Source organism: Anguilla anguilla, chromosome 2 (genome assembly GCF_013347855.1).
Source record: "Anguilla anguilla isolate fAngAng1 chromosome 2, fAngAng1.pri, whole genome shotgun sequence".
Classification (NCBI taxonomy): Eukaryota; Metazoa; Chordata; class Actinopteri; order Anguilliformes; family Anguillidae; genus Anguilla; species Anguilla anguilla.
In genome coordinates, this window is record NC_049202.1 from 40,391,990 (window position 1) to 40,406,834 (window position 14,845).

Below are 14,845 nucleotides of genomic sequence, written 5' to 3' on the forward strand. Positions count from 1 at the left end.
AATAATACCGGTATCTTTTACCATGTAGACATTTTTTTGTAAACTCAATTTCTGATGTCTATTCTTGTATATTATTGCATGCAAATAGCCTACTCAAACTAAAAACAAATAAAGTTCTGTACTGCGCGCACACACACAAAATGAGAAATTAAGACTTTGGCTCATAGATCGTTTTTATTGTAGCTCAATCTTTTACTATATTTTTAAACATTCGGAAGTTTACCTGCATGACAGAGGCACTGCACAAAAACAGCTTAAAAGCATAAACTCATTATAACATTCTGTATAATATAAATTTCTATATCACCTAATTAAGTGCATCTTATGAAATAAATGGAAAAATCAGCATAGCTGAAATTACAGGATGGGAATAAATATAAAAATAGGGGCCAAAAAAAAACTGGATCCAAAAAGTATTCATTAGAGAAAATTGTTTCTCGCAACAAAATGCTGCTTGGGAGAGATTTCACTAGTCCTGAAGCACTGGAGGGAATGAAGTGGTTGTTCCACCGTCATTGGCAGTTCAAATGACTATGAGAGATTCTGGACTGTGACCCTTGAGAACTGGAATAGTCAACTCTTTCTGAACGGCCATTCCACACTCTTTAAGCACAGTCCACTGAATACTGTGATGATTGATAGACCAACCCAAATTTGCATTGTGGCACAGAAGTAATAGTCAGTCTATTCCAAATGGACCCCTTATGAATCTAATATCTTTGCAGCCAATCTGTAGTTGACTGTGTGCAATTTGGTCTTTCCATGACGGGTACACATTTTTAGGATTGTACTTTTGATGCAGTTTACCCAATTTCACAAACTACCTTTATGTTCCTCAAACAATGACAGATGTGTTTTATACAAACCAAAAAATATATTACAAGTATAAATGCATGTGTAGAGCAAATGCATGTGTATTGTAATAAATGCATTTTGTTGTCACCAAGTAATCTAAAACAAAACAAATTCAAACAGTATTCAAATCACAAATATGGCATCTCACAGAACACCTACTTTTTGAAAATAACCAAACAGAATTATGATGATAATAACAGCAATAAAACTTGAAACATCAGTAGAGTCTCAGTATAATATGTGACTGAACAGTGAATTAAATTAGTCAAGATAAGAGGAAAAGGCTATTTTCACATTTTACATAAATAATGCAGTGTCTTTCAATTTGTATATAATTTCTCCATTCACAACCTTATACTGTTTTAAAAGTTGCACTAAAATGGTTATACTTTAATAGACTGCTGTATGTCTTCAGTAGACTTTCTGATCTTTGAATATAAATTAGAAAGTAACCAATTGCCCATGCTACAATAACTGATGAGGACTGCTCTGCTTTTAACAAAAGCAGAGGCTGCCAGTGCACAGAACTACAATCCAAACATTATGGTCAGTCATGGAGCAGGTAACTAGGTTAGCTTTAAATTTGCAGCACTTCAAAGGAATACGTTCACTCTCAAATTGTATTAAATACTTATAATGAGACTCTACTGCTCTAGTGGTCATTCAGAAATAAATACTTACAGTGACTGTATAATTTTAAAAAGGTCCCCTGATCTCTTTTCTCCATCCTCCTCCTACCTCTCGCACAAACTCCATTTTGTTCTTTCTACCATAACTCTCTTGTTCCCATAACCATGCCTATTCAATATGGCCTTTCTATTAACCATCATCACACTCTCCATCCCCCTTATCCTACTGTCTTTCCACCTCTTTCATTGTTTCCCCCATACCCTTCTTTCACTCAGTCTTGCCCTTTTCCTTCTCCCTGTCAGCGACATCAAGGGCAGCCATGTTCCTGGAAGCAGTGATGAGATGCAGCAGGCTGATCCCAGATTTCAATGCACATATCACCCCACAGACTGCCAGCAACCCCTGTAGCCACACTGGAGAAGAAGCACATGAACATTCAGAAATGCATGGAAAGGAAGCCACATATTAACATACACACACACACCCATTCACACCACAATGCAACATACAGACACACTTTATGAATAGGAGGAAGAGGACCCGGAGGTAAAATACCTGTTACCCTGCACAGAGAGGCTCTGTATGTGTGTGTGCGCATGAGAGACAGAGAGCTGTCTTGTTTACCTGAATAGGCCAATTTGAACTTAATCACCAGCTAATGATTTTAGTTAAAGACTACATTTACATTAAGTAGACGCTTTTATCTGTGAATAGGTTTCAGAGTTCAGTAGACAATGTCAGGGGTGCACAAACGTTTTCAGCAATGATGCATATATTTCAGTCCATGCTTTTTTGCGACCCAAACTGAAGTCATTTTCATTAATAACAATTCATTGATCATTAATTGTTAAACTGCTGACAATAACTATGTTGTTAATACCCAAAAGCTAAATGAAAGGACAAAGTTACTAAAATGAGTAGGAAATCAATCACATAAAGCACAGAAAGCAATTAGCAGGATTTAAGGCTTTATAAATGAAGCGTAGCACAGGTAAAGTGATCAAATCAGCATGACAGAACACCGTAGGATAAATCAAAACATTTCCTCTCATTAAAGTGACAATCTCGAAGATTTCTGTTTCGTTCTCTTTGGTGGTACCAATGGCGAAAAGCAGTAATTGCAGGTGTGTTTTTGGACCTCACTTCCCAGAGATCCAACCGGATGCAACCAGTGTCGCCTGTGTGACGTCAGTCAGTTGCCACCTGGGCCACGCCAACTATAACACTTACTATTTACTGAATAAAAAATGGTTGTTATAAAAGTAACGTTATGTACACACTCATTCATTGTCTAACATTAGGCTAACTTAAGCTGCCTTTACACTGCCGAGCTGGGTTAAAATGCTGTAGCAGACTTGGGGTAGAATTATTTATGATCAATTTCCACAGACGTTCTTTATCCACCTTTTGCCCGGTATGAACATCTTTACACTGCAGAGAAGAATTTGCGGGATTCGCTGCGGCTCGTACAATTATGTATCTCATGCACACTAAACAGTCTTTCTCGTGAATGATTGTTGTGTGATATTTTTGAAACAACTGCCTTGCAAAATGTTACCGCTGGTGTTTCTGGTTTTGCTAGCAAACTGTTCGAGAATAAAGCGGAGCTGGGTGTTAAATTAGCAGTCAGAACAAGAATAGCCTAATAAAACAAAAAAAAAGGAGATTTCATCAAAAAAGGGCAAGGCTGAAGGACCACATGAGGAAACGTAATAAAATAATAACGCTAATCCATACTGCTGTATTCTTTTATTTAGTTTTCTCCGGTTTGACATCTTTACACTGAAATCAGACCTGGCTCTGCTCCACCTATATCCCTGGTTAATGCTCTGTGTAAAGACGGCTTTATTCCGATCATTATAATATACTGATGAACTTGATGGCAATGTAAATAACGGTAACGTTAAGGCCAATTCAGATCAATGATTCGCAACGAGACAAAATGGTTTTAGAATGTTGCAGAGAAAATTGCAGCGGTGTGAACTGGTTAGTTGCAGAGCATCTGAAGTCGTTGCCTGGGGTCTCAAAAGACCCACCTTGTCAGTTCGCCAAGTGCAGTTACAACGTTCACAATCAGACGTCTTGGAATTTTGGAAGTTGCATCCAGTCTCGTAGCAAATCATTGATCTGAACTGACCTTTAGTTAGCTACATTGCAACAAGGTAGCATTGCATTCGAGAGACGTTTTGCGAGGTCGGTACCAGTCAATAGCATTAGCTAGCGTTTTTTCTAATTGTTAGCTGACATTAAATTGTGTTAATTACATTAGCTAGCTAGCTAGCTAACGCAACGTTACCTGATATGAGAGATGGATACTGTGCGCAACGTTGTCTGAACTGTAATGTTGCCTTTCTTGACATGGTTCGGTAGCTAGCGTTAGCTGTGCAAATAGCTAGGCTATGTAATTTAGTAACGTTACATTGTCATCAAATGTAATACGAAATCTACATCAACAAATAATATGACCTCTCATGTTACACAAAAACGTTTTAGGGTTCCATAACCCCCCCGCCCCGTCTACCCTCTCTGGCGGATCAACCACTGATTGGTGATGGAAAACGCGTCACTAACTATGCGCCGCTTGTGATTTTCCCCCAGGAATGTCGCCACAGACACCCAGTTCTTTAATCATAAATTATTATATTAATAATAATATTAATTAATATAATAATAGGCTCAATCACCATTGTGTTACCTAATTCAGCGATAGATAGTGACTTAACAGACATTTATTTTAATGAAAATCTTCGAGATTATTACTTTAACGTTACATTCATCGTCAGTGAGTCTCTTTTTAATGGGAGGTATCACCCACTTATCCTTTTCCCAGTGGGAAACTTTAAACACATTTCTAATGCTAATACACTACATGTCCGAAACTATGTGGACACCTGACATCCAAAATTATGGCCATTAACATAGAGTTGGTCCACCCTTTGCTGCTATGACAACCTTCAATCTTCTGGGAAGGCTTTATACTAGATGTTGGAACACTGCATGCTGTAGCATTAAGATTTGCCTTCCTTCAAACTAAGAGGCCTAGCCCAAACCATGAAAAATAGCTCTAGATTATGGTGTGTCTAGGTACCTTTGGCTATATAGTGTATTTCAACACAGCCAATATTTCAATAATGTTATATTCTTTTGGTGTCAAAAACACAAAGACTGTATCGCGATGATTAGCTAAAGCCGTTAACTTCCTTATGTTGTGACCAATAATCAGGTAGAAATGGCACAATCTCGTAGAGTACAGTAGGAATGACCTACTAGTCAACATTAAAGCAGGCATTTGCATGATCATATTAATTACACTGTCTTATTGAAACAATAAAATGTGTATTAACTACTTTTATCTTTTTCTATTCAGCATTTGAACAAACACAGAATAACATTAATGTTAATGAATACCAACGCCTTTTTCATACAGGCCTAATTGCATTGCAATGTTGCTGTAAGCTACACGATTCCACGTCCAATCAGATATACCCCGTCACCTGATTGGCTGACCGACCCATAGTTTGTGCTCCGCTGGCCTAAAAATAACTTGCCAGCCAAGCAAAAGCGGCAAGGATCATTATTATGAGCAGTTAGGCAGAGTGCAGTAGGAATTACGTGAGTTGCCTCTCTATCTATTGAAAGTGAATGACTTCTGGCGAGAGCGCCACAGGAATGATATGTTTGGTGTAAATAAGGTGGAACTCATAATGATTTCACAACCCAATAGATCTCTCCACAGATTGTGTACTACAGGCCTAGGTAAACATGGTAAGAGCTGGTACATCTTATAAGAAAAAAACCTTTTAAAACAGTCTTGTTGGTTGGTAACTTTTTGGTAACTCACCGTGTGTCTCTTCAATGAAATACATGATGTACAGCAGGCAGAAGAAGAGCTCATTGCCCATACACATAATAAATAACACCGTCTGAAGGAGAAAACAAAAGTCAGAACAGCATACAACTGTTCACATTGTGTTTATTTGTGTGTGCCTGGATATATGGTTTAATTTTGTCCCATCTATGCATACCCTGGAGGTATAGTAGATCCTAAGGATGGGGTTCCCAGAGAGATCGATCGTCTTGTGGCTTGAAGCTCCCTTCATCATTGAACTAAGAAAACAATAAGAGAGTCAACCCTGACGCAGTGTGTAAAAATAAGGTGTACATCATCTCACCACATATCCATAAATCAGCTTTGGTGTATGGACTGGGTTACCTATGCAAATGCAGCCAGTGGCTTGCCATGTCCAAGCTCATACTGAGCTGGAAGAGGAAGGTGTAGGAGGGGTACAGCAGAGCCAGGTTCACCAGCAGGCACATAGTGGCACAGCGGTCAGTTAGCATGTCCAGCATTGCACCAAACTTAGTACCTGTGTTTCAGCATGAGCAAATAAACACAAAGGTCATCCTAACGTATGACAAACTGTCCTTAAATATCAAGACAATAAGGATGAAGCATTTTTATCACTGTTTTTTCTTTTGAATATTTGACAAAAAATGGAAATGGGTGTTGCTGAAGTAACCGAACCCACTAATTAGAAGGGGTGTCCGTATATTTTTAGCCACGTAGTGGACATTCAAAAAATATAGGGCTTAAATGAGGCACCTATAGGGCCAGAAATGTCCTGAAATTGACACTTTAATTAGGTTACTTGTCCTTCAGAAAGTATCTGTGACTCATATCTCTTATCAGGAAGTTTCTTTGTGAAAAAAATTTAAAGAAAATCAGAGACGTCAAGGGACCTTTGTGCCTGAATTCACAGAGATCATTCCATATACTGTCGTCTACAGCTATAGGAAGACAAGTGAAAAGGAGGAAGAGATGAACTGCAGCTCATCCTATATTATAAAAATCATAAATATAAAGTACTCATCTAAATATATTTCTACAATTACAAATGAATTTTCACCTCACAAAGCAAGAAACACCAATTCCTACTGGGGAAGGGTCGACAGCCACACTTTTGGAACAATAGACTTCAGCCTGCCATAATTTGAGGCACACCAAGTTTACACTCAAATACATAATCTTTTAGAATTATTGTTTATTTATACATCAATTTGTTTTAACTATTACTTTAGCATATTTTCACAGTTAAATAGTATGTTCATTCTTATTCCAATGTTTATTTCTTGTTTTAATTTGCTGTTTATGAAATACTGAAATACATTAATATTGGGAAGAAAAAACATTGAAATATATAAAACAGGAAAATATATTAACGTTTTTTTTTTTTTTTTCCAATAAAGAACTGTGTTTGAAATGCAAATATGCAGGTAGAGACAAGGACACGTTAACAAACCCTACTGAACGTCCTTGCTCTCAGTTTTAGTTACCTTGGTTGAGGGCACGAGCAGCATACCCATCGAAGGCATCCAAGAGGGCACTGAGAAGGTAACAGAACACTGCTGGAACTGGGCAACACGGCATGAAGTAGAAAGCCAGCAGTGCTAGGACTATGCGGGCATAGCCTGTGAGAGTAAGGAAATTGCACACCACAATAGGTTGTCAGCACATTGGGGGGGGGGGCAGAAGGAATATTTACAAAACATGTTATACATGTCAGTACATTACGAGATTAAAGGCAACTTATTAAATTAATGTGCCGAACCGATTGTTTAGACAGAAAACATGAAGATACGAACAGCAAAGAAAGGACTCACACAAAGCAGACGCTTCAAATGAACGTCTCTCTCTACTCTGAAGACTGCATTGCATACCACGTTAGGAAAAAAAATACAGTCCAATCTTATCCGAAACTATCATTTACAGATTCAGGAGTCATGTTTCTGTATGGTTTGTAGATCATAAAAAACCCTCGGAAATCATTAAAATTGTAGGTAGGCTACCCATAACTATCAATAGCAGGTAGCTAGCTTGCTTGCTATCACATGGTGAACGCATTCAAACTCACCAATCAAATTTGGAATGAAAAGGAATATGTTTTCTTCAGCCATAGCAGAACCCGTAGATTTGTCTGTTTACAGATTTCAGTGCTTTTTGAAAATACCTTACTTAGTACTCGGTCTAACGAAGAGGAAAGACAAATGAATCTCTTTTGAATCGGTGTATTTTTGACAGTAGGCCAAGTAAAAGACAGCGGTACTGAACCTCCCCTTTAAGTGGAATGACGCACAGCATAAGTTCCTTGTTGTTTTTTGTAGGTTCGTGGCTCACGCGTGAAGTCTTAAATAAGGCATCGGCATTGCCTTGCGTGGGTGGATTTAAGATTAAGACAACAATATGCCCAAAATCGTTCGTGGATTCTCGCTTGTCAGAACAGGCACAGAATACCAAACTTTATCTTTTAAATATTAGGCAACGCTACAGACGGACGACTTAAAACTACATTTCCCTGCAAGGATTCAATCCGAACAGCGTTGCTAGATGGGAAACATCATATTATCGTACGCGGGTCTTTAAATTATTATTATTTTAGAAAATTACCGTACATAGCCTAAGGAAAAGACTGTATGTGTGTGAATATTCACTTGCCCAAATCTAGCATCTTTCTTTTAAGCAACAATCGTATAAAATATCTTTTTGACATCATATTCTTTCTTGGCGAGCGAATATTAGTCTAGCGGCATACACAAGGAAAAACATTTTTACGCGCCATACACTGCTTGAAGCAGGCAACGTTATGGCCAACTAATGTCGAATTTGCTCGACTAAATACTTTTATCATTGACTTTACATAACACAAAAGCTGTCCCCTATGTTCGATGTTAGTAATACAACGAAATAGCAATCTCTCAATAAATGTAATGCAACCAGCAAGCATATGAACGGAAAAGTTGATTAGCTATGCTTGTTATTGCAAATAGCTGCGTTGGTTAGCAGACCAGACGTGCTTGCTGAATGTACGATCTAGCCTTCTAGTGATTGGCTGGAGAGCAGTTCTAAAATCAGATTTCCCCACCACAATTCTAACTTTAACGATTATACAATAAAATCGAAACTGATTCTGAATCAAAAGTCAGTAGCAACTTTGTAACCTTATAACATTATTTGTGAAATTACAAAATTATCGCACGTTTTGGCATTGTTGATCGTACCATACATTGGACGAAATTATGGCACAAATACAATAATCTGGCAACGCTAAACCCGAAACCTGAAGAAAAGTCCAGGGCCAAATATACGGCATCTTTAGTTATTAAGTACGGTTGGGGGCCAGGGGTCACAGAACTAAGGAAGGGGTGGAACTATGCTGAGGGGCCATTTCATTTATAAAAATATTCATATAAAACAATAAAATGAAGCAGAGAGATACAGTATCACCTTTTTTGGTAACAGACAGTTTGTGTCAGAACCCATAACGTTAGTGATAATAGGTTGCATACAGCTGGCTTTGTAGCCTGGTTGTAACCACCAATTATGGGGCAACAATTCCAACACAAGACCGTAAAAATGATTTTTAAAAATATAAATATATCTCTTACTATCTCACTTAAATGTAACATTTTTATCAAGTGTTTTGACAGCTTGTATATATGAAATCAAATATATTTTTACTCTAAATTCAGTCCTATATGTAGAACATGGACAATTTAAGGGTCCTTCTCAAGCACTTCCAGTTTTAGCAAATTGTTTTTGCAATACCACTATTTATTTTGATCAGTATAGGCAGAAGACTTATTTTCACATTGAATTCCTTTGTATGCATTTACTTGTTTATGCGTCACTAGTAGTGTCTTGCCAGCATCAATATTATTTTCAAAGTTCACATGGAGCTCCAGGTCTGCTCTGTCAATACTATCCTCATAGGTACAATATGCCTAAAATTCTTGGAAAATATATTTTCATCAGCCCGATCTTATATGGACAAATTTATGCTTCGTTTTAGATTGCAGCTGCAGGTATTCTTACCAGTCAATATGCATTATCAGTACACATTCTAGCACTATTTATTTTCATATTTGTGGAAAAAAATATACTTCCATTATAAAATTATTTTTAAATATTTATTTTGTATCTTTAGTCATTTTGACGTGCGTTCATGATGAAAGGCACTTACATGTTGCATTTATGTCTTCAGATTATTTCCGAGACAAAATATTATCACCTGCAAAAAAGGCATACTATTGGGCCAGTGATTCTACATGGGTTCAGTCATCTTCAAGCTTCATGAAACTATCAATAATCAGTAATTAATATATCTAACAGCGCTGGGTGGACATACCCCACAGCTTGGTAACAAATCCAGGCCTCGAGAGGCATTAGTAGGCCAACAGGGAGCACTCTTCCCCCTGACCACATTCAAATCAAATGCCTTAGCTTGGGTACTGTATGGGAGAAGGTGCCGTCTTTCAGATTTGTGAGGTAAAACCAAGGTCCTGACTCAGTGTGGTCACTGAAGCTCCCACAGCACCCGTAATAAAAGCATAGGTGTTAACCACGGTGACCTAGTCTTTCCTACAACAACTCCCACTTTATTGTAAATGCATTATGTCAATAATTGTTTTACATATGCACAGACAGAATTGTGTTAAAGTCAAAGAAAAACACAAAATGTATACTTGTGTTTATTTTTTTTTATTACTTCCTGTACAACAAATTTTGAAAGAACCCCTCAAACCCTAGGCTTTTTAATATTCAGTTTCCATGTGCCATTTTCTAAAGGCCAATAACTCTCTTCCAGTGCCTCTTATCAGAGAAAGAGAAGAGATACAGCAGCATAATCTATTTCGTTGACCTGCCCTGCCCCTGCCCCTGCCCCTGGACAGCATGTGCAAATGACCATCATTCTCTATATTAAACTGCAGTACCTATACTTCCAAGTAGATTAACTCTATTTAACTGAGAACAGTGAAATACAGTGACCACACACCCTCAGGGCACATACCCCACCCTCAGTAGCACACAGCCTGTATGTATATTAATAAATGACTGGCAGATGTGGACATGTTAACACGCTGGTTTGCACTCATCTTCAACAGAACTTTGGACTCGGTCTGCAGTTTTTTTTTGCCTTTGCTGTTAAAAAATGTGTCAGAAGACTGACATTAAGGTAATGACACTTGTTGAGCTGGGGCGATTGTGGAAAAAAGTCAAATAATTGTAGTCTTTCATATATAGCTACAACTGCACTGTACACATTTAATACTGGCGCTAACATACTGCATACTCTTCACAATGCATTTTCCTGGCTCATACCCTGAGATTTAACAGGGACTGGTGGGTTAGAAACTCCTACTTCTTTTCTTTTTTTCTATTCTTCTTAAATCGCTCTATTACAGTCACACATCTCACATTCCCCACCTAGTGGTCAAAATTGGCATTTTTAAAAGAACATTTAAAAATAACAGAATTAGTGTACATCATACATAATTACAACAACAATAATTGAATTAGTAGCAGTAGTAATAATAGTAGTAGCAGTAATAGTAGTAGTAGTAATAATAATAATCTATTGGAAAAGGATTGATTTCTCATTCTGTTATGCTCATTACACATCATTATCATCATAAGGATAATTAGGATGATGACGATGATTATTATTACTATTATTACCATATAAACATATTTTAGAATTAGTGCTTTTATATACACATATATATGTACAATATATGTCAAAAGTGACAAACAGAGAACAATTCTTACTGTCAATATACTTTTGACAGGTACCGTATATATAAATGTGTATACTTATGTATAGAAATACTTTGTACATTAATTTCATGCATTGTAGCAACTCCCATAGATACATACACCTATATGTCATATATACATGTACTCCGTATGCTTGTAATAGAATACTGGGGAGCTGTCCTTCCATGTTCACACAAATGCTTGCGCCTTTTAATAGTAGGTGAATATATTGGGGGAATGTGCCAAATTGCTTTACAAGCATTCAGTATATTCACATGAATGTACATATCTATAATTTATTGTTTGGCCAACAATAAAATACTCCATGGCAGCACCCCTTTAAGAAACCATAAAGGCAGTGGTTCGACATGTAGTAGGTGTTCCGAGCCACTGTATGGCAGTGTAACTGTGTTCATTCACACACTTAAAACTGTTTTAAAAATTGGCCCAACACCTTTCTGTACCCACATCAAGTTCAACAAACCTCATTGTTATTGATACTAATCAATCATTTTTCCACTTTTAAGTTATTTACATGACTCATTTCATTTCAATGCACATCTCTCCTTCTTCACTTCTGAGACATGACCGTCTTGTCTCTTCCATTCAGTGTTTCTCTCTGCACCACTAAGAGAACGTCCACAAAAGATAGGTATTCCTCTTGCTCCACCCTGCCCTCTTCTCAACTTTGTTTGGTTTCTGTCTGAAGGTTAAATAAATGTTGTCTGTCCTTAGCTCTCTTTCAAGCCATCAGCACTACTATCCACCCGACCCTCTTTCCTCCTCCTTCTCTCTCCTCGTCATCCTCTCTATGAGTAGGAGAGGTGTGAGCCATTGGAAATGTGAGAGGTGACCGAGGTACTCCGGCTCAGAGCCCCCTCCCCGGCCCCAGAACCCCCTGGCCCCCCACCGGAGGCAGTTCTCCTCAGGGGCTGGGGGCTGTTCCTCAGGGCCATCAAACTGGGGCCCCTCACGGCCAGGCCACCACCCCCACTCCCGCTGTAGCCCCCCTGAGAGGAGGAGGACGAGGAGGAGGAGGGTGGGGAGGAAGAGGAGAGGGAAATGGGGGGCGGGGGAGGCGGCGGTGGGAGGAGGGCCAGGGACTGAGAGGAGGAGTGGGAGGGCAAGTGGTGGGAGTGGGCGTGGGAGTGGGACAAATGGCTCCCTCCTCCCCCCCATTCCCGCTCTCTCTCCCGCTCTCTCTCCCTCTCCCGGTAAAGGTGCGGGGTGCTCTGGTGGTGGTAGTGCTGCTGGAGGTAGTGGTGGTGGTGGTGAGAGGACGAGGAGGAAGAGGAGGAGGAGGAAGCCGAGGAGTGGGAGGAATGGACGCCCCCGTCTCGGCTGGAGACGGACTCCGCCCGGCTGAACCCACCACCCCCGCTGCAGCTGTTCTGGCTCCGCCACGAGGCTGGCGCTCCCGAGTTCTGGGGATGCACGCCGTGCGTCCAGTGGCTCCCGGAGCGTGGGACGGGGCGCGAGGGCCAGCCCCCGACGACGGCGGCGGGCGGGTTGGGGTAGCCCTGGTTGAAGGCCTCGGCGGGGATGCCCGTCAGCGCCATGTTGCTGAAGCCCAGCCGCATGCTCTCCGAGTCGAAGGCCTCGATCTCGCGGGCCTGGCGCTCCAGCAGGGTGCGGATTCGCTCCGAGCGCTCGTTCTGCAGGGAAAGCATCTCCTCCTCGATCTGAGGGAGGAAAAGAGCGGTCAGCATGTGGCACAGCGTGGGTCCGCGAGCAGCACACGTCACACTCGGCCCCCGCCTCTCTCACCCTCTGCTCCAGCAGCGCCCGGCGGATGGACACCCTCTGCTCCAGGTCCTTGGCCTCGCGCTCGTGCTGCGAGTCGGTGTGGATCTTGATCTTGCTCTGGTAGGCGTTCAGCAGCTCCAGCTCCTGCTGCAGCTGCATGCGCAGCACCTGGTACTCCGCCTCCTGCGACTCATCCAATCGCAGCTGGAGGGATAAGAAGATGGGAGGAGCTCAGTACAGCGGGATGTGATACGTGAGTAAACTGGTTTGGTTTTCTGTACACTATATTCAATCTTCCTTGGTATCCAAGCAGTCAGGTCTCCCATTCATATAGGTCATATATACAACTGCAAATCTCTTCATGAAGTTCTATTAAACTATAGCGTCAAGAACTTGATAAGTTCATGAATAAGAAGATGTGGCTTAAGATCATGAATTAGTTTAAATGTTTAACTGTATATGTACAGAACAATTGTAAATGAGTCGTTTTAGTTGAAAAGATACAATATGAAGATCAGAAACGCAAAAGCTACTAAAAATATTTTATCTGACAAAACAGGACGTCAGGGTACAATTTAAATAATGGTTTTGTTTTTTTACACTTGAGAATGAGAATTGAACTACTGTGTGAAACACTTTGAAATGCACACAGACATTTCATACATGAGAAAAGAAGGCAGTATAAAATAAACACTAGAACTATAAACAAGCTATATTGTACGCTCGAAAAAAGGGAAAATCATAAGTTATAAAATACTGAAAATATTTTGCTTAATGAGCAATCGCCCCTTAAACATGTAATTTAGTCACAGTTTTAGTGCAAGTTTTCTATTGGCTTCTATATATTTATATTGGAGTTTTTTTTGTGCAATGAAGGACATTTTAAATATTTACGAAAGGTTTCGACAATCTGTTGGCTTTACAATGGCTGGTATAAGGGCATTTAGGTGTTCAATAATATAGCCCTCAAGAACAGCTTACAAAGTGATATTATGCCAGAGGTTTTTCTTCAAAAACTGTGCCATTTATATTAATGATGTTTAAAAATTCCGGTTGGAATATTTCCTATGGTGCATACCACCCAAGACCGCTGCACTCAAGGAAAGAAGCATGGTATAAAACCTGAAATGTATTCTTATAACTATGAGTAAACGCTATACGGTTCATTCTATCAAATCATGGTTGATTCAACTGAATTATTCAAGTAGAATATTTAAATGTTTAAGAAATAAAATATAGCTCAGGACTTAGTTCATCGTGTTTGCTCAGATTAAGGGTGTGAATAATTTTGGAGGACAGTGCACATGAATTGCAATATATAATAATATACATTGTTTACGATACATTTTCATCCAGCGTCTTCGTTCAACTATTCCCTGGCGATGTATAGTTACAAAGGATGTGGTCAGTGCTGCACCTACGAACAGAGGTGAACTTATATCCCAAAAACGTCAATTTTTATAGTGTTACCGAGTTTGGGTGGTTATTTAACAGGTGTACCTTGTTGTAATTCTGGAACAACCATGGGAATGCTGTGATGTATAATGCATAGTCGCTGGATGCACGCGGTGTTGCACGCAGACAGGGACTCTCCTTGCCTTACTCACAGCCTGTGTGGAGAGCATGTCATTGATGGAGTGGTCATACTGCTCTGCCAGGATGGCCAGCTTGCGGGTCTGCTCCTCCTTCAGCCTCTTCAGGACGGCCTTGTGGTCCGCCTTGGGCGTGCTCTCCAGCAGGTGGTTCCTCAGCGCTTTGTACTGACGGGTCTGGATTTTACACGTGTCCTGGAACTGACGTTTGATCTGCAGCTCTTTGGACTAGAGAGAGAAAGAGGTGTTCACAGACTTTTTTTTTTTTTACCCACCTTAAATGTGTGTATGTGCAGAAACAATGTAGGCAAACAGATCAAGCAAGACACATCACTGATAAATGAGTGGGGGGAAAGTAAACCGTCCCTTACTTACAGTTTGTCGAAAGTCAAAATCTGTCAGCAAGGGTTAACATTTAAAATGAAACCTA

The 14,845-nt window shown here is 39.9% G+C and overlaps 2 protein-coding genes across 6 annotated transcripts in view; both read right to left on the reverse strand.

The window, feature by feature from the left end:
• Positions 1-155: 155 nt before the first annotated feature.
• On the reverse strand, positions 156-7,853 carry cdipt (CDP-diacylglycerol--inositol 3-phosphatidyltransferase (phosphatidylinositol synthase)). Its single transcript, XM_035404079.1, has 6 exons — positions 7,398-7,853; positions 6,820-6,954; positions 5,699-5,852; positions 5,511-5,592; positions 5,327-5,408; positions 156-1,898 (listed from the first exon to the last, which is right to left on the reverse strand). Exons 1-6 carry the CDS (start codon positions 7,438-7,440, stop codon positions 1,753-1,755), a joined length of 642 nt encoding a protein of 213 aa, XP_035259970.1. The 5' UTR covers positions 7,441-7,853; the 3' UTR covers positions 156-1,752.
• A 2,145-nt stretch (positions 7,854-9,998) lies between these two features.
• Positions 9,999-14,845, reverse strand: part of LOC118220207 (serine/threonine-protein kinase TAO2-like) — a 37,989-nt gene continuing 33,142 nt past the window's right edge. For 3 of the 5 annotated variants that reach the window (XM_035403936.1, XM_035403935.1, XM_035403939.1), the window contains exons 18-20: positions 14,431-14,643; positions 12,845-13,027; positions 9,999-12,759 (exon numbers count right to left, since the gene is read on the reverse strand). In XM_035403936.1, the coding sequence (XP_035259827.1) occupies positions 11,887-12,759; positions 12,845-13,027; positions 14,431-14,643 (1,269 nt within the window). In that variant the 3' untranslated portion in view covers positions 9,999-11,886. Of the gene's footprint in view, positions 12,760-12,844; positions 13,028-14,421; positions 14,644-14,845 lie in introns of all 5 variants that reach the window. The other 2 variants (XM_035403937.1, XM_035403934.1) reach the window with 1 other exon arrangement.